The following is a 27,967-nucleotide window of genomic DNA, read 5'->3' as shown; positions in this document are numbered from 1 at the left end:
AATTTTTTAAATTTAAATAAATATCAACAGCCAATAAAAAAGAATTTTAACAAAACATTTAAATTTTAATACACACATTTTGCCATTCAACTATTACAAAAACTATAAATGTTTAAAAATTTCACGTTTACAGGAGGACTAGATTTTAAAATTATCCGAATGTTTAAAATATGCCGCCGTAGAATTTTTTTCAGTCAGAATTTAAAACAGAATTATACAGATTGAGAGAGATTCTGTGCGCGTTATATTAAGGAAAACGTAAAGAAAAAACATCGCTTTTAATGTCATTTGTTTAAAGTCCAAAAAAAAAATCTCAACATTTATATAGGATCACTTCAGAAAATGCTTCCATCAAATACAGTATTTTACATTATTATTTACATTATTTAATCATCGGAGAAGCAAAAAATTGTCGTCGCCTGGCGGAATTTTTCGTGTTGGTCGTGTTCCTGAAATTAATAATAATTAACTGTATAATTTTTCTTCTAACAATTATCTTCAAAGTGCATTAATTCTTTACACAATAATAAAACAATTTAAACAGTAATTACAGAGATGTTTCTATTGTAATTTAATTTTTTGGAGCTAAAATAATGCTACTTGCTGGTGAACCATTTGGCATCCAGGAAGAATGGCACAATTGAGATACGGAGCAAGTTTTCTATAAATTTGGTCGACCGAATTTATCGAACTGCACCTGGACGATGCAGATGTTCCGAAATACTTAAATGGTGCGAGAGCCAGATTGCCCGTGTGCCGTCCTTGGGCTCGTCGAGTAAATGTTGGATGCAACATACATCCAGCATCGAGAACAAACTTTTGGTTCTCTTGCTACCTTAATCTATAGAAGTTTTCTAAGCAGGTTTGTTCTTCAAACATTAAAAAAAATTGATAATTAACCAAACGTAAATTGCTCTATCCTAAATCATTACATAATTTTGGCTTGTATGATGTCTTGCCTTTAGTCAAAATTATTGCTAAATTAAAGTTCATTTGTTTACTACATTTTGCAATAAACAAATACCACTACCCCTGCAACTATGCACATTTTTCAAGATAACTGTGAAAATTGTTTTGAAATTTGCAGACCCCAAGTGACGGCATAGAAGAAAACTGCACATTTGCTGAAGAGGTCACGCATGAATCAAACTTTGTTTTCTTAATGCAAAATATTGGAACGCAAGGATGAACGAATCACTTCCCCATAGTCCTAAACTTTATTGTTTTTGACGAAGTATAGTATCTGGCACGTAATGGGGAAACATAGTCTGGATTGACTAACCATTTTGCAGCTAAATTCCACATGGAGTATATCAGCATACAAACTAACTCAAGCCTACAATGATAAATTAAGAGTACCAGAATAATATTGAAATCTCTTTCATAGTGGTAGGCAGATGTGCCTTACTGCTTAACAATTTTAACCAAATTGTGCACAAGTCATAGGTAGGAAGGCCAGATATTTTATATATTCTAAAAATACAAAAACAGAGCTACTTTTATAATTTAAGCAAAGTCAAATGTTTTTGAATCAAATATTACTTGGAGGTCATAGTCCAAGTATCAGTCTTAAACAATAGTTCTATTGTAGAGAATTTAAATTACAAAATGCAGAATTATTGTATTACACTGTATAGTATATATTATGCAATTGAAATGCTCAGTATATTAACTCTCTGTAATAACTAACTGGTTAGGTTATCATGAAAAGTTAATGTAACTAAACGGCAAAAAGCAACAATATGCTTAATATATGCAAGACAAACCAACCTTGGAGTAAGAGGAGTTTTTCCGAAAACTCCCCGGGACTTCTTGGACATAGAATCGTGATTGCTTCCAGGCAGTGGACCAAGCATGCTTCCGGCTGGGACTAAAAAATAAAAGTTATTAGAAATCCAAGAAACCAAGGCTTTTATTAATTCTGCTGCAATATGTAACTTAAATGCAAAGTATTATATTCATTTTAATATATTTTTATTGTTGTTCTTATATGCAAGAGCAACAAAGTTTCTTTAAATTTATAATAAAATTAAAATTTTGATGACAATTATAAAAAAAGCTCACTGTTTCAATATCATTTGGTTTGAAAAAATGTTCAATTTATGTCAATGGGCAATGAAACAAATGAGCAAAGTGCTTTTTTCTAGTGATTGCTTTTGGATTTCATTAAAAAAGAATTTTTTAAAATATTGCATGACCAATTTTTTGATAACTAAGAATACAAAATACCTGGTCGACGTTCAGGTGTCTTGGGAACCGTAGAGAAAATGTTTTCATCCGGATAGTTAACAAAATTATTCCAGTAATCACTTGATATGGTTAGTAATCTTTCCATTACCTGTATAAAAATATATTTGATTTCTACTTAAAACTGATAAAATGTAAAAATTTATTATGTAATTAATAAAACTATAAAATTACATAAAAATAAAGTTAGCATATTTACAAGCCAGACAGTACAGTTTCTTTACTTTTATAGAACAGTAAGATTTATCTTATTTCCAAAGTTTTGTCTTCCCCTGAGACAAGCCCTGGACTGAAGAATATCATTCCAGTTATATGTCACCAGATAATATCTGAGCACAATGTCTACAGAAAAGGCAATGTAGCAATCAACTAATTAGGTTAGTATGCCTGTTGACCTATTCAATTTGCTTCAAACATTGAAACAAATTTTTCTTATACCAAATCTTATGAACTTTGTAAATATCACAGTGTAAATACTTTTATGACTTAGTTTAGCTTTGTTAATGTGGAGCACCAGTACATTACGAGCTACACATGTGATTTATTCATTCACGTAGATTTTTGTCTACATCCACAATGGACTACAAATAATGCCCTAACTCATTATCCACAATAAATTTTAAGAATTCATGTCAGAGGTATCAAGATTATTCACAATTTTATTAAAAACCGGTGAACATTGATTGTATAACACTATCAAAATACAGCCATCAACCAGTAAAATGACAACATAGTGGATATTCTACCAATAATGGAAACAAATTAATAAAAATTTGTATGTAAATTTTTTTTAAATGTTTACCTTGTGCTGTTTTTTAGTTTCTGTTATCATATCCATCATTGGAGGATCCGGAACGGAAAACCCCACAATCGTCGGTCCGAAAACCTTTGCCAAGTTGACTATCGGCATTTTACATTCGGGACTCTCAGCAACTCTACAGAAATAAATTATTTGAAGAGAGTACTTTAGATTAAATCATTCAAACTTACACATTCGAAAGAATTTTTAGAATGGACATAATCCCGTAAATTTAAGTTAAGTAAAAACGTGTTCTAAATAACTTACTTTTGAAGATGAAGAATGACGTAAGATAATGTATCCCTGTTTGGTCTCGGCAACTGACTGACTGCTTGGTATATACCACTCTGACTGTCTTCATTGTCTTTCATTTCTGTCAATGTTAAATTATTAATATTTACATAAACTATTAAACCATCAAGCATAAAACAGAGAATAAAATACCTGATGCATTAACAAAGTCGAGCCATGTACTTCTCGTTATCAATGGTTCTTGAAGAGTCCGTAAGAATTCTTTAATGGTACCACACACGACGTGAATGTCAGCTTTCGACTAAAATATTAAATGCTTTTGTTATTAAACAAGTTCATACTAAAATTTATACTAAGTAATTAAAAATTACCAGATTAGGCACTCCTTTCCCTCTCAAAAATTTCTCTTTTAATTCTCTTACTTCTCTGTCAGAACCAGAGACTCTATAAAGACCCACTTCGCTCATTCCTCTAGATTCTATTTCTTTAATACAATGCACTATCAGTGCGGGAACCATAGGAGGAACCATTGGCGTATAATCCGCTATCACACCCTAAAATTTTGTTTAAATATTTTGTAAGATCCATTTGTTTAAAATACACATAATTAAAATTAAAAAAAATACCATAGTTCCTTTATTGGTTGGTGTATGAGAGACGGGAACACATGGTAAAGGCACTTTATCCTTGCATTCTGGATGGCAAGTTGCCCTGCAGTCCTGACATTTCAGAGCCTGTTTGTAAAATTTGATTCGACGGCCACATGGCGAACAAGTTTCAGGACGGATGACTGTTTTTGTGCAAAATGCATGAGCTCTGTTGTTCAGTTTTCCGGCAGAACTGAAAGGACGAATGATTTTGCTAGAAGATATTGAAATAAGGTCAAAAATCAGAAAAATTCAATCTTTTATATATAACAAATATAGTTTAAAGTAACAGTAATATGTAACAAAATGCTACTGTAGTAGTATATAGTGTTACTATGCAAATTACCATAATTTTATGTGGACGAAACCTGTAGAATGTGAGCAAAATTATTGTTGAGTTTAAGTGGATAACACAATACATTGGGTGATCAGTTAACAAACAATCTGTTCCAAGACTTTGTTCGCTATCTGAATTGTCTGTTAACCGATTACCAATTTACCATAGGTTTTTATGGGAATATGATTATTTTATTAGTCATATTTTTTCCATTTGTGGGGGTTAAAGAATCTGTCTAATGTCGATTGCTTCTCTCTCTTCTTCAGGATTTTTCAGAAGTAATAGCATTGTAATTGTAGAGATCCCAAAGCCTATTAACCTCAACCTGGTTGGATGCCATTCTAAGACTGTTATTCTGACATCCTCCCACTTCTTCAAAAGATCTTTAATAGCAGATATTGGCATTAATCCTCTTTTTCAGAAGAAACCATATTTTGCCAAGTTTCTTGGTGTTCTTCATTTAAGAGTTCTTGGTGTCCTTCTGTCCTCAGATCAGTTTCCATTACGAGCTCTTCAATGTTCTTTATTTCTCAGATGTGATTTTTGTTACTTCTTAATCTGCTTGAGTCTTCTCGATTATACAATATCTTTCTTAGATAAGATTGAACTGCAGCCTACTGTAGACATGTTCAAGCTATACTGTCCAGCAACAGACATCATCTGCCCACTCTCTACCTTCGCTATTATACTCTCACCTTTTGAAAATAAATACAGATGCAAAATTTAATGAGTATCCACCCGACAGTCTTGCGAATACTATGAAAGAATTGTTTCTGTCAGAAAAATAAAAGACTGGAATTACAAGGGAGAGACTCAAAGTTCGGAGGAATACTATCTGATCAGCATATACTGGGTTGAGTGTCGATGTCAACATCTCCTGCACTCTGAAAAGTTTCGAATTGTTGCCTGAAAACAAGGGAAGACCAATCAGTATTCATTATTTTATGTCACTGCTTCTTGGGTTTGTCATGTTCGTTGTCTAAACCTAAAAGTCTTTCGCAAAAGTGTTCATTAACCGATCACCTACTGTACTTTTATTACTTGAGAAGCATTAAGACCAAACAAAAATATCAAGTTTCTTTCGAAAAGCCAACTTAAAACTCGTGCAACAAATCTTAAGGTTAACTGAACAAATGAACTCATTGTTATTGGAGAATTGATAACACATTTTATAATTAGTGTCCAATTTTAAACAACACTTACAAATTTGTGGCACTGTTGCTCAAATAAAAAGTAAAATTTTCGTTAAGTCCAACCCCATCCAAGATATGACACACAGGCTCCGTACCTTTCACCCAAGAGTTCAGTATGTCAATTTAATAGCATCAATGCCCCTCATACAAGTTACCATGTCACATTTTGTTTTAGTCTTTACCCTATCCTGAGTTAACTAAATAGATGCCAACACATTAAATTTTCTAGTTTATTGTGTTTAGGGGAGTCCCAGAACAGATTTGCAAAACAGTGAAGGTCAAATCTGACATGATTCCAATACTTTCCCTTGTTATGTTTACATCTATAGCTAGGAAAAAAGTGAATGAACAGAAATAATTAACCTTGATTACATTACATAAATTCAAATTAGTTTCATTAAATTATAGCCACAGCAATGAAATTACAGCCATTTCTAAATTAATCACCAATCTTTTAATGAATTAATAACAAAACCTAGTATTTTTATAAGCAACTTACTTTGTGATGGGAGTATTTAACACTGCAGGTTCATTCTGGAAAGGAGCAGAAGGTTTTCTAAAATGAGGAAGTTCTAGGGAATCTTGCTCTTTATCACTTTCTAAATTATAAAATAATAGTCTAATGAGTTTAAACTTGATATAAAAAGATACAAATTATAACTGAATGATTATTTTTCATATATTGATATTAGGGCTACTAAAAACAAGGAACTGACCTGACTTAGACGACGACTTGGATGTGTAGTTATTTTCCGACAGGGGAGTGGGTTCACTAATGAAACGCTTGGATCTCGTCACTCTACCGGTCGGAACGGTTTCGATTTTGGCCTTGGCTATTACGTCTCCAGATTGTGGAAATGAAACTGTAGTGGTAGCAATAAGCGATGTTTCTCCATTTATCACTTCTTCAATTTCCTGAAAACCCAACTTGAATTTAGTTGAAAATATAGAAGAAGAATTTTGAACAAAGTTCTAATTGCCATTCAATAGATTCAAAACAGGTTTAGCATTTATAAAAGATAAAATACCAACAATTCCCTTGAATGATGCTAAAGGAAATGCCATTTTGGCTTGTAGCAAAATTGACAGATTGAAAATCAAACTGATTTTCCTAAGCAAAATTAATTTTAAAATGTTAATCAATAGCATTTAATATTTTCCCCTCATATTTAGTTAATATTTAAAATTTAAAAAAAAGGTACAGAACATAAATAAGTGAATAAAATGAATCAAGCTATACTTTTCCTACACAATAATTCAGCACTATTCATGTAAGAAAAAAAATAGAAGACAGCAAAGGCAAACTCTTGCAAGGAAGTTACTATAAAAGGAACAATTTATTCCATATTTAAGTTGCCATGTGATTTTACATTAGTCTGATTATGCACAGTTCAACAGACATTTAGATATAAGCATGATATTAATCAACTAAATGGCATATCAGACCAATGCTAGTTGACATACATATCTATTACTACAGAAAATTCAATTAGAACATACATAACAGGATACGGCACAGAGTTCATAATGCACTCAGTGTCCACTTTCCAGAATGATATCCCTACATTTCTCTGGACACAACTAAAATGGTGCATGTAGTTTGCAATACAACATATTTTCTAGAAAAACAAACCCGAGCTGTGCAAAAAAGTTTAAAACTGATCTAAATATAAAATAAAAAATTGTTGTAGAAATCAATGTAAATTGACAACAATTAAAAATTCAATTGACACACAGTGCATGACCATTTACAACTAGCAATTGGGCCACTAACTACATGGCAAACTTTGACCTCAAATATCAGTCCACAGATCAAATTTCAAAATTTCAGCCTCAGCGTGAGCTTTCCAGATTGTATTTGCAAAAATCATGTTTAGTGATTGTGTGGTTGTTTAAGTACAGATACATTAGATCAGTGTTTCTCAACGGGGGCGATATCGCCCCCATGTGAACGTTTTTCCATGTTGAAGGGGCGATTAGTAACAATTTATATTTTGGGGGCGAAAAACGATTTTCTGGGCGATATAGTAAAACATTATATTAAGAATAATTATATATTTTATTCATTATATCGTACAATAATTGAACAAGTAACATTATACTAGTCACTAGTCTATTCAATGCAGATGAATTTAGTGTTAGGCTTGGTCCTTGACATCGGAATTTTGAAGTGAAGGGGGCAACACTACGTAACCGTTTTATTGAAGGGGGCGACGGTTCGTTAGAGGTTGAGAAATACTGCATTAGATTTAAATGAGGCATAAGATGGCATGACAACAATATTGGCCAATCATTCCAAAGTGGGAAATCTTCGTTAATGGCTAAATACAGGGTGTTTTTTTTTTTTAAACTGACGGTACTCACAGACATCTGCAGAGCAATCTAACAGCTGGACTTCTGCCAAATTTGGAAAAGTGACCAAGGACAACATGGGAAAGATTCCGTGAAGAAAAAAAGTAGTACCTAAATTTGCCGGTAGAGGTGGATTTGGCACTGTTGTAGCGAAACAGTTAAGAATTTGCATAAACCCAGCTGCAATTAAACACACGAATGAATAATCAGACAGAAGTGTCAGTGCAATAATGAAAGTTTAATTAATCAGAAAATAACCTTCTCCATCCTTCAATGTGACCACCATCCTGCTGGACAACACATTGCATCCTGAACACCGTGTTCTCTACGGCTGAATGTAACATGTCCGCAGGAATGATCACCACAGTTCGAGAAATGTTGTCCTTCAAGGTCATCAAGTTGGGGACACCACCAAGATAGACCTTGGACTTTAAGTAACCTCACAGGAAAAAGTCACATGGGGTAAGATCCGGGGAGCAAAGCGGCCATGCAAGTGGAAAAAAGCGACTGATGACCCTTTCTTTGGTAAAGTGCTGGCGCAATACATTTTGCACCGTGAGACCAATGTGTGGTGGTGCTCCATCCTGCGTAAAGATTGTCTCATCCAGGCATTGTCATTGCTGAAGTTGTGGAATGACAAAACTAGTCAGCATATTGAGATACCTTTCCTTAGTAACAGTACAGGTCTGTGGTCCTGTTCGAGTGATGTTCTCAAAAAGAATGGCCCGATGATAAAATCTGCTGTAAAGCCACACCAAACAGTGAGTTTTGGTGAATGCAATGGTATTTGCACAACCTCCTGGGTGTGTTCTGATGCCCAAATGTGACAATTTTGAGTGTTGACATCCCCATTTAGGTAAAAATGGACCTCATCTCCCCAGAGAATTGTCCACGGCCAAGCATCATCCACCTCCATTCTGGGAAGAAATGTCAACCGTGTAGCATGGTCGCTTGCAGGCAGCTTATCTTGTATGGATAGAACTTGAAGAACTTTTTGCAGAACTTGCCATACCGTCGAAGGCATCATTTCCAATTGTCATGCCACTCCCCAAGTGCTGCTACTACCAGCAATGTTTCCCTGTGAATTTTCAATGAGTGCAGTCGCAACATCACAAACTGTCTGTGCAGATACCAGTTTCCGCCCTCTACCAGGCCGAACTGCTAAGGATCATGTCTCTTCAAATTTTTTTATTAAGTCTTTCAATGCATTAATTGATAGAGGACCTCTGCACAGGTTGTTGTGTGTTCTAAACTCACAAAGAGCACCCGGTGTGTTTAATTGGTTAAGATGATAAAGTTTCACAAGCAATGCACGCTGAGGTAACGAAAGATGCATGTTGAACTCTGCTGACATCCAGAATGCACTTTGGACTTTTGTCCTTGTCTTTTAAGCTCAAATTAGGTGGCACTGCTGTCGACCACATCATTGTAAGTTTGGATTTTGAAGTGTTACCAGTGCGTTATGCAAATTCTTAGCTATTTCACTACAGCACCACCAAATCCACCCCTGCCGGCAAATTTGGGTACTACTTTTTCTTTGCGGAATCTCTTTCCCATGTCGTCATTAGTCACTTTCCCAAATTTGACAAAAGTCTGGCTGTTAGATTGCTCTACAGATGTGAGTACCATCAGTTAAAAAAAACCACCCTTTACATGTTTACTTAGCATACAAATATCATTTCTAAAAAGTAGTCAGTCACAGAATTGAATGAATTACAGGTAACCCCCGTATAACACAGTACTTCTATAGCACGGATTAATTCTAACATGGTTTGAGAACTGGGAACATCCCTGTATAACACGGTGCTTTTATAGCACGGATTCACATTAACACGATTCGAGAATTAGGTAAAACCCTCGTATAACATGAAATGTATAGATTTTCACATACTTAAGTGCATGAAAATAATAATTTTCGTTCACTATTTGTACTTATGTGAATTTTCTTTTTCGCCTTCTGTCGATACACAATCATTCTCGAAACTTGTTTCAGTGTTGCCAGATCTCAATGGTCCTAATTGTGTTGCCAGATGCTTTCCCTTATTCCATACTTGCTTTATTCTTCATACGTGCTTAGCAACCATATAAGGAAATTTATAAAGATCTTTTAACTAAAAGCAAGCAATCTAAAATAACATTTTTGCAAAAGGTAGAGCATGGATCTGAAGATAACACAGAAAAATGCTTACAGGATAAGGATATCTTGCCAAAAAGAAAATGCCCTCGGTTAATAGTGCATAGTGATGACAAAGAAAACATTGTTTAATTTATATTAATATATAGCTTAAGAAAATTTTAATAAAGATATTTATCTTAATTATGAAAATATAATAGCATGTTTTTTTAATTTTTGGAACCTAATCCCCCTTTTCGTACTAGTTCTTTGTTTCGTATAACACGGATGTGTTATACGAAATTCCTAGTTTATTCGCATAAACTAGGCAATTTTTTGGAACATAACTCCAGTGTTATACGGGGGTTACTGTAAATCTATCATTCATTAACCAAATACAATATAAAAACATGTATTTCTATATGAAGTTTAGAATTAACCTGAGATTTTCGTCTCTTGATTGAAGTTTCGTTATTGGTCGAACGACTGCTTCTTTTCCCTCTGGATCTTTGACTCCTTGGCCTGCAGTCGTCCTTAGAGTCCAGGTCGTCGTCTGTCTTGTCAAAACTCACATCGGACGGCGAAAGTACAGAACCACCAGATTCATCAATTGTTTGTAATCTGTTTTTAAAAGTATTCAACACAAAAATTTCTGCATTTGATTAAATCTTGTATTAGTTAATCATACAAACAAATACTATTATCTCCATCAGCATAATCCAGATAGAAGTATATAAATATAAGATTAATTTACATGTATTTTTTTTAGAAAAGAATAAATGCTGAAAAACTGCCAACTAATATTTCTATATATTAATTTCAGTATAGGATTATTCAATGAATAATATTTACATATAGATTGCAGAAAGACAAAGGTAACACAGATAAGTCCAATTTACACAAAGTATAAGCAACTAACATCTGTTGTGCCAAACAAACTCACTTTCAAGTGCTCCATTCTGTTTTGTTTAAATGACATTTTTTCATCTAGTGGCATGTGTATTGCATATAATAAACTAACAGCTGTAAATTCAGCAATATCAATTCAAGCATTATTCAGTGAATATAATGACAATGGCATATGCATTTAAAATGTCAAATGCATGCTAGACAAACTATTTGATATAAACTTATCAATAAGTTTACATAAAAATGAAAATCCGAAATTTTAAATGAACAAAAAAATTGAGATTGACGCTTACAAATATTCATTGAGTAGTTATGGAATAAATTTAAAAGTAATGAAATTTGTTGAAAATTAGGGTTATAAATGAGCAGTATGCTTCAATTGTATTAAATATTCACTTTTCTTTATGGAGCAAAATGAATAAAGTTAAGATTAAAGTACCAGCAATTTTCTTGAAAATTTATATTAAACTTCTCAATTACTTTCAGACAGCAAATAGAGAAGATTCAACCGTCAACAACACTGGTTTTAACACAATGTGATGTCGGCTGCACACGCTTTGTGAAAACCAAGCTTTATTCTGAGGAATTCAGATTCAAATCCCAATTGAAATTGAAGTTATCACAAATCAGAAATTTTGACCCAGAGGAATCAGACTCCATTCCAACTAACTGTCTTGAGTCAGAAAACACGAGTAAAAATGACTTCAGCCACAGTTTCCTATATGTTGATGCCTCATTAACAAAAACTCAATAGGTAATTTTAAATGTCATGTTATTCATGAAAAATCAGTTTTACTATAAAATACTTTTTGTTGGCTATCTGGCTTTATGATGTCAAATGTCTTGTGTAGAATGAAACATCAAATAATTAGTGTTTGTATTGTACAAAGTATTAAAAATACAGTAGAGCGTCGATTATCCGAAGGAATTCCAGTCGGCAAATTTAAATTTTCGCTAGTGCTGTGGTGTTGCAATCTTTGGCTATGTCTTGGGCTACTCAAATATTTTACGTTTTTGATACTAAATTAACTTCTGAAGTATTATTTTTTATTGTTTTTATATTTTTCAATATATTTTGTTAGTACAAAATAAAAAATAATTTTTAACGATACAATAGTCTTCGTTAGGCTTACCATAGACGAAAATTCAACGCAAAGCGTCACGCAACGGAGAAAAATTTCAACATTGGATACGTTAAACTATTTTTTCGTACATAATCGATTATCTGAAATATCAGTTATCCGAACAACCCCAGTCCCCAATTGATTCGGATAATAGACGCTCTACTGTATTAATTTAACACTTTATATAACATTTATCTTTGTTATTGTGTGATAAGTTCCCTCAAAATATTTTTGATCAATTGACAATGTAAAATGTTGGTGTGCTTTGTAGCATTTTAATTCTGCTTCCTTTGATGTGCCTATTATAGGTGGGCTGGACTGTAAAATTATGGATAATGGATAATACAAAATTTAATCTGACAAAAACTGAATGCTAAACTTAAAAATTTTTTTTAATATACTGAATATTTTGTTGTGCTTTAATTAATATAAATTAAATAAAATACCTTTTAGGAGAATCCTTATTTTTACTTGGATAATAAGTACTGTTGAGAAATGCCAACTTCTCTTTTGTTTGGTCATTCATAGCATTCTGATCAGCCAACAACACTTCTCTGATTAAAGAAATCTGTCTCTCCTACAAAATTATTTTTGTTAAACTATTAAATTTACTTAAATTTCAAATATTATCATAATTTTAATACAGTAGACTCTTGCTAATCCAGCATACCCTCCAATATGATTGTCTATGCATTTCACATCACATTCTGTTTCATTTGTGTACAGTATTGCATTTCAGTGCACCTGCCTCCAAAAAGAATTAGTCCCAAAGGGTGACAGATAGGTATCATTCATTGCCTTTATTTAGTCTTATGCACTCAATCTGACAATCATCTGCTCAAGAAATTGTCAAATTAACAAGAATCTACTTTATTACACATTAAAAAGGATTGCATATCATGTAATTAGTGAATTAGAATAAGATCTTTTAACTAGTATTAACTAGTAGATAATTTTATTGTGACATACATCAAATCATAGTTAGATAACCACAGTAATTTTCTAAATCCATTTATATATGGTGCATTCATAAAACTATGAATTTCTCCACCATTAATCTGACCATTATAATTATAAAAAAATACATTTTAGAAACAATGAATCAACATAAGAATTAAATCACGTGATAAATAACCTTTTAGCAGTGGGATAGTCAGGTATGGTGCTACCCCAAAGTAGTAGAGAATAAACATAGGAAATTTTTAAAGTATTTTTCCATGCGTTTTTTTCTCATTACCGTTTTGGAAAAAGATTTTGTAAACAGTTATGTCTAGTAAAGAAAAGTCTTTTTTTTTTATCATTATATAATTCATTTTTTATGTGATTTTTTTTGCAGTAGTTTTTGGCAATAGTCCCAAAAGAATTTAACGGATATATCCGTCCCTCACCATTGAGTGGTTAAGGAAACTTACATGAAAAATTCAGTCTGTCTTAACTCAAATGAACTTTATATTCAAGCTGAATGATCCTAAAGATTTCTTTAAATAGTTATAAAATAGAGCTCTTTAAACAATCTCAAACAACACAGACTGAACAATACCATCTTCCATTTGATTCTGCATTCAACTTGTGTCTTTTTATAGCTAGGTCTCATCTGAGGAGATTTTTGCTAAGGAATCAAACCATTCTAAGTTTCTACACTCAGTACTTACAACCAAGCACAGAGCCCAAGAACAGATATTTGATAATAAGTCCCTCTGACTGACCATTTATACTAATGTGATACCAACCCATGTCTATCATTGTTCCTACATGAAAGCAATGGTTGTTATCATCGTCCCTATAAGGGCATAATTGAATGAAGACATTACTGTTCAAATCAATTGCATCTAAGCCTAACATAAGACAAACTAATATATTAGTTATTCTACTTGGGTTCACGTTTAATGAGAGAGAGGGGTCAAGAACCTGACAAAATTAACCAAATTCCTAAATAATTTACTGTAAATCAAAGTTTATCTATTTGTAAAAGTATATAAAGTTTGTAGTTTTGCATAATTATACAAATATGTGAATTATTGAATTAGAATTTATTATACAGACTATAATAAGTATTAACTTTTCTGACAAATTTATAATAATTTTTTGTAAATTCTAGAAAATTATATTAAATTATCAAATTAAGTTTATTCAGATTAGAATTTAATATTAAATTTTGAAAATAGAACATGATCTCACCAAAATATTTCTATCATTTTCGGCTTTTGCTCGCTTTTTCATCTCAACTTCCAAACGATGTCTAAATATTCCAATATAAAGATAGTTTAGAAACAATTGAAATTAAATTTTATATTAATATAATTTTTTAAAAGTTAATATAATTACACCTCACGACCATCTTACATTGCATTATTATGTTAAGTTTACTTAAATTTTTAAGTATCATTTCTATAAGTTATCAGTATGTTTAGAACTTATAACAAGAATGTTTCATTCTTGCTATAAGTTCTAAACATTAATTGCTATAATGTTTCAATTTAACTATAATGTAGCAACTTATTTATTATGTTTCATTTACGTTCATTGTCCTATAATGAACTTAGTTAAATAAAACATTCCTCAGTTCAAGAAACATGTTATTTCACATTCAAAGTTATTAAAAAGCAATCTATTAAATGAAAATATTTATAAAATCAAACTTGTAGGCTCTCAATTATCCAGGATGCCACTTTTTCAGGCCAAGAGGAGAGAAATGAAAATAAACTGAACACTTGAGTGTTCGGTATTAAGAATGACCAAATAATGTAGGTTGTGTGCATTGTTATATTATAAATTTTGAAACATCAACAGATTTACTTGGTATAAAATTTAAATACTATAGTCATTTGCGTAACATTTTCCATGTTCATCTGAATAAATAGGGTACTGCAACATTTTTTGAATTAATAATTTATTGCTAAATTCAATAATCTTGCACTAAGGAAATCGTCATGCAATAGCTAGACACTTAAAAACCAACAGAAATACATTTATTTATAATGGTGTTTAATAACAAGAAAGAACAAGTATGTACCTTTTCTCTGTCACCAAATACAAACTATCTCCTACTTTTTAAGACACTACATCCACCATAAACAAAATATATTCCTTCTCAATACTGATTTTAATCACAAAATTATTTCAGGCATTAGATTTCTGAAAACATGTTGAATTTGTTTGCAAATAATTACCTTATAATTAAACTTAATCCAAAACATCTAAAAAATGTTTTTGTTACCTTAACTTAGCCACGTGTTTAAACATTAATTAAACTTTTGATTAACTAACACAAAGTGTGTTTTTATTTCAACACTTGGCAATACCGTGTATCACCAAGTGTTGAAATACACTGTGCTAGTGACTCAAAGAAATAAGACAACACAGTTTCAGAAGATTTAAAATTAATTAAACTTATATATAGGATAGTTTATTAACCAATTAAATATTACACATTTTAGATTGCTGTGACAATAACAGGGTTTTCCAAAAAGAATTCTGCCATTTTAAATTATTGTAATTATGTTATGTTATCCAAGAATGTCGTAATGTACATCAAAACATTGAAAACCGTCCAATTTTCACATTTACCCATTACAATTTGCACATATACAACCGATACACATTCTTCTTACACTTGTGACAGCATATCCATTTCCACTACTTCTACAGCAGTCAAATTTCTATGGCTGCTGCACCCCCATAGTTGTATTCTGTAGATTACTCATGTTGTATACTATTGAATGATTCTAACTTTGCAAACTAAAGAACAAAAACAGCCTTCTCTGTTGTGAAGTTGTCACTTACGTTTATGGCACTTCCTAAGAATAGTAGATATTTGAATGCAGATGCATGATGATACTTGGACAGTTACTATATCAATTGATGTACATCGCATAAACAATTTTCTATTTATGTAAATTGAAAGTAGGAGAGAACATTGTTCATAAATGTATGTATAATATTGTGTAATGTATGTATATATATCTATATGTAAGTAAATAGTAATAAGTTTGTTGTAACTATGAAGAAAGCTTCAACAACAAATATATTTATGTTTGGTCTTCCATTCCATAAATCTACTTGAGAAATTTCTGATTTTCATTTTGGAAAAACATTATATTGATTGATATTGTACATTCTGGTACAAAAACTTTAATAGATTATATAAGTAACCAGACCTGCTATGTATGCAAAGTAATTACAAATTGTGCTAGTATAATGATAGATTATTGAAGAAAATACTTTCTTGATAACATAGCAGTGGCACACAGTGTGTGTATATTTTATTGTAAGTACTAGTACAAATTATCTAAATAAAAACTAATATGTGGAGTTTTGTATTATAGACATGTTTCACTGAATATGCATGAAATGCACATATGGTAAAATAAAACCTGAATAAACTGGAAACTGCCTACATAAAATAAACTTTGAAACAAAGCTCTCTCTATGTTAAATTTTTCTATAAGCCAGATATTTACCTGTCCACTGTGGAAATAAATTAGGTTTTTTGATACAGAAAAAGTTTATCTGAATGAAGCAGTCTTAATATTAATAAATCTTAATTTTTCTTGTAGAAAAAAAAAATTAAGATCTTCCACTTGTGGAGGAATTAATAAATTTACAACAGGTATAATGATTACCTCAGAGGTGATCATTACACCTGTTCATGTGGTGAGAGAATCTAAGGACATAAGGTATTTGTTAATATTAGTCTTTGTTGGAATTAAACAGGAATAGTAAATCTTTTCAAGAATTGAGGACTTTCACAATTGTAAAGTTTCCAAGAATCAAGTTGAGGATAAACATTAAGTGCAATTTGTTGAAAATAATAGGATAAAATAGCACAGTATCACCAATTTTCCCCGTACAGAATATTTAACAAGTTTATTCCAATTGTAGGTAATTGGAGACTGAAGAAAAGTATTACTTAGAGTATTAAAACTCCCTGAGAAGTCAGATCACAGAACAACTTGATCACTATTACTGTAGGGCAGTGTTTTTCAACCAGTGGGTTGCAACCCCTGGGGGTCACAGGCAAAAGAAAAAGATAAGTGTTTGTAGGTCCTAGACTACAACAAAAAAAACTAGAATTTCAGTGAGAAGGCTGTGCCTGTTTATTTTACAGTACAATTAGTTTTTCAATCAATATTTAAAGAAAGAAAATTAAATACATAGTTTTTAAATCACTGATATAGTTTTAATATGGCCCTGGGGGGGGTCGCTGGAATTTTTTAACTTGTAAAGGGGGCATGTATTCACGAAGGTTGAAAAACACTGCTGTAGGGTAATTTGAAATTTCATGGCCAAAGGATACATTACTTCTTGATACTTAAGATAGCAGAGAACAAGCTAATTCATCAGCTCAAATTTCACACCTAAAGTACTTGAATACCTATCACAAGTTCATGGAAACACTGAAAACTTAAGAATCAAATAGTTCTCAATTTTTACATTTAAGTATTCTCATCTTTTAGTTGTGACCACCAAATTGATTTAAACCTAGTAATAAAGATTTTACATATGAAAAATGGGACACACATTAAAAAAATGAACATGCGACATTTGGTATGGTTAAAAAAAAGTACTAATACTAAAACCCATTCAAACAAACCTGTCAAAATTTTAAAAAATTTAGATCAGTGCAATTCCAGTTTACACAGGTTTTACTGTATAAATAATTTTTCAGACTGATAATTGATAATGCATCAATCACTTTGATCATTGATACTAAATACTCCAATTGATACCAATCAAATTAATAAGAGCAAATGTTTTTAAATATAATTAATTCATGAGAATAATTGAAATGCCATCCAATGAATGGAGATATCAATTTGAATCACTTCTATTTCCTTCAGAGTAATCAGATTTGGTTATAAATTGCAACTTGAAATACAAAGCTGTAATGTAGCAACCAAAAATCCATTATTATTTACTTGCAGAAAAATCTGTTGTTACTATTATGTTCCTACTACTTCAAATTTTTGTTCATATGTCAGGGAAAAAGCAGATATTAAGACAGCTCTAGAAGCACAAATGCTTATAGAAGTTGCACACCCCCTAGATTCATGCTACAAAGGAAAGCAAAGAACTGATGTTAAGTTAGTTGTTGTTCAAATAGTTAACTCAAGGATATGTTAACATCTAGAAATTCTTAGCATAAGTGACAAAACCTGATTATAATAATAAAGTTTTCAAATCTACACTTGATAGGTTAATATTCAACACTAAAAAGTATAAATTATGTATTACCTTGCATGCTTAAGTTTTGTCTCAAGACCTCCAATTTCGGCTTTGGCTTTAGATAATTGTTTCTGTAATTCCATAATTTCTATTTCTGCCACTTTCTTATCACTTTCATAATTTTCAAATTTTTTGAGAAATTTTATTAAGTCTGAAAATAAAATTTCAGGTAAGATACCACAAAACACGTGATATTTACTGCGACCAATATACATACCCGATTCCAGGCCTTCTGTCAATACGGAAGTATATCGACACAGGTCGTCGTACTGTGCCAACAGAGACAACTTTGCGCCTCCGGGTGCCATTTCAGGAAAATTTTATATCCAACTCCAAGTATCTAAAGAAAGGAAAAAGCCAAAAATATTAATCACGTGTGTACATTTTTCTAAATGCAAACAGTTCTCAATTTGCAATATCTTAATCTCCTTCTTGTGACTTTTCTTCCAACTAAACTTCATTTTCACACAAACTAAGTTATGAACAGTCACAAACAAAACCTTTCTACCAGTGATGAATTTAAACTTTCAAATGTTTTCAGCCTTCATCAAGGCCTGTTTCAGCTGCTGAACTCTTGTTCATCTCTCATACCAGTGTTTCTGAGAAGTCCGTTATTGCAAACTAAGTTATCTGTCAGTTATGTTTTTATCAGAAAATGGACAGGGTAGATGGATAGCTCCCCATCTTTAAAGAACGCATCTTATTTGTATTAGAAATGTATACAATAATAAAACTAAACCAAGAAAACATATTTAATGTTGGAGTCAAGTTTCCTTTGTAGGCTACTAGGCTACATTCTCCAATATAAAAATATAAAGGGAAGGCATGCTCCATTCAAATAAGTCAATTCTAAACAAATATTTACTTACTGCATTTAAGTCAGTGTTAAAAGAATTTTGTTTTTTTGTGTTGTCTTCATATTTTAATTTAAAATATTGATATTTGTATAATTGCTATACTATATAGTCATCTTTATAGTTAAGCCTAAGTACAAACTAGCCAAATATTGTAGCAAACTTATCAGATGCAAAGTTCAACTAAATTTATGTTACTATTGTAGGTTTGACCATTTACCATGCATTCATCAATTCAACACCACTCCTATCTTTGACACAAAACAATGAGTCCCTTGGATGACTTGGATCCAACATTTTGGATTTTTTGTGCAGTGGTCACAAGACTAAATCCTAGCTTGTAGCCAAAACAAGTGGCTCGAGTATTTTACCGTACACAACTGGTGCACAGTGAAATACTCAAGTCACTTATTTCAGTACAAGCTGATATCTTCAGTTGAAAAGTTTGATGTTACTAAATGTATAAAAAAATTAATAATTTCATTAAATTACTGGTGCACAGTGAAATACTCAAGTCACTTATTTCAGTACAAGCTGATATCTTCAGTTGAAAAGTTTGATGTTACTAATTCTATAAAAAAATTAATAATTTTATCCTTTGAACTTTAAAGATATTTCAGACTTAAATTTTTTCCTGTATGCATAGTTTAGTGGACATCTTTTATGTAGGATATCTCAAACAGAATACATAGAATAACCATCCCATCTTTATTTTAACAATCTTGTTGATTCTTGTTGATGCAATCATAAATTAAGCTTCTAAACATACTTCCTCAGACTACTGTAAAGATCTCTTATCTTATTTATTATTGATATATGATATTTAAAACTAAGGTCGGGCGTAACATATTTTACCTGCTTTTTCAGAATATCAATTCAGCAAGTAAGATTTCATCTACCATTATTTTAATATTTTTCAAAACTAAAAAAATGCATATAAAAACTGTTTTTAATGAAAAAGTTATTTCTTAACATATGCTTGTCAAAGAAATACCCAAAAGTAATTTCTCTATTTAATAAAGGTTACATAAAAAGAATTGCTCCTATGGAAATTCATAGACTTATATCTACTAACCAGAATTAGAAAATAACTGAGAAAAGGGAAGAAAATATAAAATTGTTTCTCTCATCTTTTATATTAACATATTTCATGATTTACTGAATTGAGACAAAATTAATTCAAACATAAAATAATTATAACTGACCAAAGCTGATAAACAGGCAAACAAAATTAACTATACAGTTTGATTTTACAGTCTGAATTTAAATTTATAAACNTGTTACTAAATGTATAAAAAAATTAATAATTTCATTAAATTATTAGTGTTATATATTTTATACTTTCAAAGAAATTTTACATGTTAATAATTAATTCATTGTCAATAAAAAAAGTTGTCTGAGTACAAAGCTATAAGTAATGCATCATGACCATTGATTTTCATCTGTAAACAAATTCTTTCAAGCAATAGTTCGTAGAAGGTTAAAGAAAATAAAAAACCAACAATCACAATCAACATCATCCATAGAATATAGTCATGTGATTACAGAAATTTGATATGTCAAAAGTGATGACATCAACTAGTTCATACTTAGAAATAACGACCTTTTAACTTTGATCAGTTACTGTGTTTCTACATATACAAGAGTAGCCGGTCTTATAGATTGCAATATATATATACTGTAGTACCAATTTTGCCCAAGTACTTAAAGAAAAAAACTCATTATTTCAAAAAAATAGTTCTAGTATAAGAACTTTATTTTTAATAATATCAGAAATGTCATTGATAAGTTACTGAATCCGTACATTTACTTTGACATAGCAAAGCAGTATGGCTACAGTACCCTCTATGTTGATGCTGGCGTGCAGTTTTTAGGCTGCAAGGCTTTACTTAAAGAGCAGACTTAGCCCTATAAGAAATGGAAGGAAGAGGAAAGGAATGAGAAACCAAGTGTGAAATGAAAGAAAATAGGAAAGTGTGAAAGAAGATATGAGAGCTTATGGCAATTGCTTCAGTAGTTGCTAGAGTACAAGATACTATACAAAATTACAAAACAAGGTTACAGTATAAATCAAACAAATATACAAACAAAGTGCCTTTTTGGCAATGATGAACACACAAATTTACATAGTTGAGTACATTAGAGACTGAATGAAGGTATAACATCTTATAAAAGCGGGATGACAAAAGGCCAGCGAGCCACCAAAAACCACCATACTGATGCAGTCAACGAGCTGATGTTGCAGCCGTTGTATTTGTTGTCATTATTGATGTCACTAATGCTGTTGCTGCTGATATTGTTGTTGTTACTGATGATGTTGCTGCCGCTGTTGTTGTTGCAACTTGGTGTGGTTGATTAGTTCTAGCTGAGAACAGTCCACGATTCTTGGTGAAAGTTTCAAAGGTGTGGTAAGTTTCCTTAGAACAGAAGAAATCTAGGCTGGGTGGCCAGTTTTGGCCATTTTGAATGGTGAGACAGTATAGCGGCTGGCAGGTGGAGTCATGCTTTGGATAGTCCAGGAGAGCATGATAAATATTGCGCACAGATTGACAGTTGCAGTCGCAAGTAGCGTTGTCCCTTACTTTGAATCTGCTGAGGTAACTTGGTAGGTTGCCGTGGCTGGTGAAGCATTGCGTCATAATATAGTTAACGTTTATATAGGTTATGTGTTGCCTTTTTTTTTGATGGAAGGGGAGGCTGCAAGGATGTAGTTCCACAAAGGTTCTAAAAGAAAACCCGAGTGTAGCTCATCAAAAATTGAGTGCCACCATGAATAGCTAAGTGTAGAAGTTAGTGCTAAGTGGCTGTTAGAAGGAAGACCTATCTACTTAATACTAATAAAACTGAATGCAATCACAAATCTTAATACTACTTAACAACTAGACAGACAATGTGAAAAGCAAATAAACACACGACAAATTAGATGAGATGAACGGACTGACAGACAAATCAGCAATACCCCAAATTTTTTTTATTTTATTTTTTCAAACATTAACTTACTCACTAACTAAACTAACCTATCATAACTTAGGAGATGATGTATAGAAAAGGAGTTCAAAATTTTGTCCATGTTATTCACATAACAGAAGAAAGTCTAGAGAGCTATGATTTTAGCTCTCTAGATTTTTTCTTCTAGACAAGATGCCCTCTATAGTCTGTTGACTCTTAGAAGTCCCCAGACTATAGGCACATCTTGTTCAAATCAACTGTCCCTGAAACTAAAATTTAACAAATACAAAATGTATACATAGTACGATGGGGAACACATTTATAAGAAGCCACAGTATTGAATTTACAAGTTAAAATGAATACATATTCTGGTTCTTAATTCTGTAAATTATAATAACGACATTAAAGTAACAATTATAAAAAAATTCCTAAAAAACCTTCATTGACAGATGATCAGTAACTAGGAAATGGACACTTAAGTACAGAGGAAGTGCAAAGGTTTTATAATCTATCAACTATCAAAAGAAATTCAAATTATTATTTTTATTATATATATATATAAAAATACATCTTTTACTGTTAAGCTAAAAGGGCTTCAATTTATAATTTATTGATAAATATGTTAAATAGAAACTAGTTATAGAAAAACCACAAAATCAAGTTGTAACACATTCATTATTTTACTTTGATCATATTTTAAGTGAAGTTATCAGACAAATACATATAAAATATTTGATTTCCCATTTAAATCTAAAAATTATTAATGAGAAAGAATTAAAAAAGTAATCATCCCATTGAAATTTGATAAACATCTGTCCCAAGTTCAGATATATTCTGGTAGCAGAATTTATCTATATCCCTTAATCAGTATTAATAATGTGAAAAGATAAAATATAAAATTATGATGATGATTGACTAAAATATAACATTTAATATAATAAAAAAAAATTGTTAATTATAAATATGCAGAAATGTATAAAATAAATGAAACTTAAGGCAATATTTACGAGGCAAACGAAGAGACTAGAGACATAATTCGAGTAGAATACATTACATGAAAACTTACAAAAAAAATACTTAAGAAGATATTTCTTCAATATTGTTTCCTACACAACAGACGTTCATAAAATTTTCTGTAATATGAGCGTAAGTCATGCGATGCTATTGATAACCAATAACATTACATGCAAGATTTTTTAACTGAAGAATTGAAGTTAAAATTGTTTTCTTATGTAAAGTTTTTAAATATAAAGTGTGAAATTAAACTATGAATTTTATTTATTGTCATATTTAGTTATACATATAACTAAATATGTAAATTACCATATTTAAAAATATTTAATTTAAAGTGAATTCAATACAAATTCAAACTTGTGAATTATAATATTTTAATTATGAAACATCAAGTTTACTTTAAAATAACTAAAAATGTTACAATTTAAAGAGAAAATAAAAAGGAATTCAAATTAGACGATTTTCGGTTATTTATCAATAGGAATTCATCACAAAATAGATAACTTTTAATAATTTTGATACAAACAATACAATAACTCTTTAAACAGAAGCTCAAATTATCATACATATAACTAACACCTTATTCTTGCTGAGAGAAATATAATTTATTTGAAACAAACGTTTTCAGCCTGATTCACAGGCCATCCTCAGGTTTAGAACAAATTTGAATTAAAGGTTCCATTAATAAAATTCAAAATTAAAAAAGCAACGGAATAAGATAAAAATAAAAGTAAAATATTAAATAACCAACAGTTCTAAACCTGAGGATGGCCTGTGAATCAGGTTTCAAATAAATTATATTTCTCTCAGCAAGAATAAGGTGTTAGTTATATGTATAGTTTTTTGCTGAGTACTTTATGATATTATTGCTCAAATCATTGTTGAAACATTTGACAATTATTAATATTAACAAACTTCTATATTAAATAAATCACCATAAAGCATTAACATTTCAGTTAATTAAACTTAATTAAATGAAATGCTTAGATTCTACACACTTCATTAAAGTTTAATTGAAATTCCACATGAAATATCGAGCATTAACTGGAATTCGTGAGATATTCTAAAGCAATTAACACATTTTCTTTCATTAATATTCCGTTTCAAGTTAAATTATTATCGAAAACCCTAATAAAATTTATGAAAAATTAAAATTTGACATTTCTCCTTAAATATAATTAAAATATAAAAAATAAGCCTTTTTATTACCTTTCAAATTCAAAAACCTGGATTTTGAACATAAACTACATTAACTCAAACTGACTTATCGAAGCAAATTTCAAAATTTGAATTTCTAGTGTTAGGATCTCGTGACGTTTGAACTAGCCAATAACGTTAAACGAACATCGCCCCCTCTCGGACAAAGTCAAAATGTTTAAAAAATATATATTTTTAAACATTTAAACAACTTTTTAATTTTTTTGTTGCTTTAATTTTTAATTTTATGCATTAATGCGATATTAAAATACAGTTATTAATATAAAATACTTCTGCAATAATTTTGGTAATAATTTAATAAACTGGAGTATTAATTAAAAGCCATAGATATCGTCCGATGGGCAAAATATCCTGTTTTGATTCACTGTACTGTGTTTGTGAATAAAATTTATTGAATTATTTTCTATCATTTTTAAAAAATTTTACAAAAAACATTTCGTAATAACCCCGTCAGCTAGTACGGTCGGATAGCCGTGCGGTTAAGATGCCAACCTGCCGCTCTTGGGGACCGGAATCGAATCCGGATGAATCGAACAAACTTAAGGAATTTCGACCCATTCATCAAAATTCTTCTTGGGCAACCGTCGCGGATATGTCATGCTCCGTCCCTCACAACTCATGAGCCTGGAGGGATCCACAATTGGCCTACTAAAACGGCTTCTTAGTACCTATAGGGCGGAAAGAGTTAAAAAGAAGTTTAAATCAAAATTTTAAGATGGCTGATGAAATTGTTGCCCAAACCGCAGTTTTAAAACCTGACAAGGAAATATATGCAATAAATTATGTTATTGAAGCGTATAAAAAGTACACAAATGCTTCTTGAACGGCTTTTGATCAGATAGTCGTTCAAGAAACATTCGTGTGAGACAGTAATGCGAAACTTGATGCGTAATGAAGACATGGAATAAATGTAATATTCATTATCATTTTGGTAATTATTTCTTATTCGACAGCTCAATAAAAGATCATTCGAAAAGAAACGAAATTCGTTCTAAACGCGTCATAATCTCTCTAGTGGAAACGCGTTCGTTTCTTACATCGTTTCTCAGTGAGTGATTTAAATATATCCTGTAAAAAATTCAGTTTCTGTCTCTATATTGGCATTTTCTGTCGATAGACGTAAAGAAAAAATTCATATTTGCATCATTTGGACAATGAGTGGTCACAGACTATCCTTTAGAACGATGAGGTTACTCCCCGCAAATTAGCAGTATTACATTCTTACTAAAAGTATTTGAAATTCTCAAATGGAGATACGAAAATATATTAAACTTATCGAAGATTATCTTAAGGATGAGATTACATCACAGCACTTCTTACCAATTAGAGTCTTCCTTTTTCTGAAACCATTTAATGTAAATGACCTATCATAAACATTAAAGATTTATTATTAAACTAAGTGTTATGAAGTAGCTCTATATGTGGAGAAGGAAAAACAACACACAAACCCACAAAGGTTTGCTTATTATAATAATGATTAAAATATTCTAATAATGAATTAGATGAAATCTATCATTCTTTGTCGACCTGATAGAATTCAATTTGAGTTCGAGTTAAAACTTCGTTTTCTATTCCTCCACGCGTCATTGTATTCAGTGTGCGATTTGTAAAATTTCTAGAGAAGAACAATCACTGAGTTTATTCCAAGAATCCCGAGTTTTCCTAGTTTTATTTACGTGTCTATCGCCTAAATAGGGGGTCAGTTTTGCATAGAAAGTACGCCCGAGAGGCGATCTTCCAAGGAATCTCTTCTTGGAAGATCGCCCACGTGTTGCATGACCGTATCCCATCAAACATAGATCTAAACACAAGCAGTATGTTTATCTTAAGTATTTCTAAACATTGCTGTCCAGTCGTAACCACGGCAATAGATAAGCGGTAGGTAATAAAGCGAAAGAAAAGATTGGTATTGAAAAACAAAACAAAATGGCTTGCTAATCGTATGTACTTTGAGCAATGTTTTAAAGAAAATTTGTATAATTTTGACGTAAATATGATTACATAGTTACACTTATAAATCAACTTTATAGTTTGTGTAAAGTCAATCTTTAAAATTTTCGTTACCCACGAATTTTATGACAGAGGAAAGAGGAAGCTTTCCCTGATAGGGACGTTTCAATTCCTGCAAGACCGGAATATGGAAGGTAAGAAAGGAAATCTCCTTTTTCAAATCGCATCCAGTGAAAGTCAGATCTAAAACGAACACCTATTGAAATCAAACGATTTTAAGAATTTGAATGGCCCGAAACAAATCAAACTGTTCATTTTTCCATTTTTATCTCTTTCCTACCTGTGGATAGTAAGAAGGCCTTAATTTCCATACCCGAGCAACGAGACCCGACATATTCGGGATCAGATTACCCCCCCCAAAAAATTCCTGGAGTTTTTCGACCCACGTGTATTTGATTCCAAATTCCCACAGAATTAGGCCGATGCTTTAACTGCCTAGGCCACTATGTCCTTATTTAGATATTACACACGCGAAAGAAAACCTAGTAAACGCCACGCGGTCTGGCGCGAACCCACGACCGGTATTCAGTGTCGTGGTTTCGCGCCGGTTTCAGTACGCACTCGGACTTATTGATGTTATTCATTTTACATAAATTATTTTACAATATTGCATACATCTACATTTAAATTAATTTACTAATAATATGGCATTTGGAATATAAAATTTCATCGAAAATCAACCAAGCCTAGAAACTTTTTACTTTAACTTTTCTAGGAAAAATTTACGCACTTTTATGTTTTAATATTAAATTTTGTCAAATATTTAGCTTATAGGCAATAGGTTTCTCTGAAATAAGGTTTCTAATGTAACAAGCAGCAGAAAGTTGTAGAAAGCAAATATATTGAATTATATAAAAGAAAGATTGCAGGAAACTTTGGGGATAAATTGAAAAGTTGTCATGGAAATAACATTTCTAACATTCTTTTAAGATCTGAAACTTTAACGCAGCTACTTTATATTATTTCCAACTTAAAAACATAAAATTTCATTTAATTTAATTATAGAAAGTAGTGTATATAACTTAATTCAATTGTCAAGAAAATAACATATGATTAAATTATGTCTTATTCTTCTTTCTATTCTTTCTAAATAATTACGTAACGTGCTTTTGTTTGTTCTATTCCTATTTTCAAAATAGACAAATATTTTTATTATGTAAATAAAAACTTTATTTTCTTGATTTTGTTTCTTATTTTCATTATTGAATTAAGAATAAGAATTTTAAAAACTGTGGCTAAATATTATTTTATCTAAAGAATTACATACCTTGATTTTAATTATTAGTTAGTATATTTGTAAAAATATTTCACATTTATACAAATAAATAAAAACTTTATTTTCATTACTCGGCCTTATATGAATCCCTACCTCTATGAAAAAATCNCCCGGAAACATTTAAAATTTTGATTACGCCATCTGTTAACATATTCTATTAAAAATAATTTTTATATTTTTAACTATTATAAAATGGCAAACAGATTAATTTTGAGGGTAGAAATGGGTTTTATAAAAAATTGTAAATGCTAATAACGAGTGAAATCGTTATTAAGTCTGACACTACTGGAGATACACACGATCGCCTTTATCTCCTCACTCCGTCGACTTATAACCACTAAAATTTAACAGCATTAATCCCACCAATAAACAAACATCCCTGCAAAATTTTAGAAAGTTTCAACAAAAAATACAGGAGTTATTAAGCTTCAAAGGGGGTAAACAAAAT

General features: G+C 31.2%; 1 protein-coding gene across 1 annotated transcript; it reads right to left on the bottom strand.

Moving 5' to 3' along the window:
- Positions 1 to 57: 57 nt before the first annotated feature.
- LOC111628506 (rac GTPase-activating protein 1-like) lies at positions 58 to 24,359 on the bottom strand. Its single transcript, XM_023372307.1, has 16 exons — positions 24,225 to 24,359; positions 18,416 to 18,538; positions 18,208 to 18,349; positions 14,152 to 14,212; positions 12,420 to 12,550; positions 10,381 to 10,561; positions 6,192 to 6,390; positions 5,975 to 6,074; positions 3,925 to 4,159; positions 3,670 to 3,852; positions 3,491 to 3,599; positions 3,314 to 3,419; positions 3,050 to 3,182; positions 2,230 to 2,338; positions 1,771 to 1,870; positions 58 to 449 (listed from the first exon to the last, which is right to left on the bottom strand). The coding sequence occupies exons 2-16, from the start codon at positions 18,504 to 18,506 to the stop codon at positions 383 to 385; spliced, it is 1,947 nt and encodes a 648-aa protein (XP_023228075.1). The 5' UTR covers positions 18,507 to 18,538; positions 24,225 to 24,359; the 3' UTR covers positions 58 to 382.
- Between the last annotated feature and the right edge of the window lie 3,608 nt (positions 24,360 to 27,967).

This window comes from Centruroides sculpturatus, unplaced genomic scaffold, assembly GCF_000671375.1.
Source record: "Centruroides sculpturatus isolate CEXI.00-Female unplaced genomic scaffold, Cexi_2.0 scaffold615, whole genome shotgun sequence".
NCBI lineage: Eukaryota > Metazoa > Arthropoda > Arachnida > Scorpiones > Buthidae > Centruroides > Centruroides sculpturatus.
This window is presented reverse-complemented; position numbering and strand designations above follow the sequence as displayed.

Coding starts and splice junctions, on each gene's coding strand:
- LOC111628506 (XM_023372307.1), bottom strand. CDS start 18,506: ATGGCACCCGGAGGCGCAAAGTTGTCTCTGTTGGCACAGTACGACGAC. Junction 4,160..5,974: donor TTAAATACTCCCATCACAAA/GTAAGTTGCTTA, acceptor AATATCTTCTAG/CAAAATCATTCGTCCTTTCA. Junction 450..1,770: donor AAAACTCCTCTTACTCCAAG/GTTGGTTTGTCT, acceptor TATTAATTTCAG/GAACACGACCAACACGAAAA.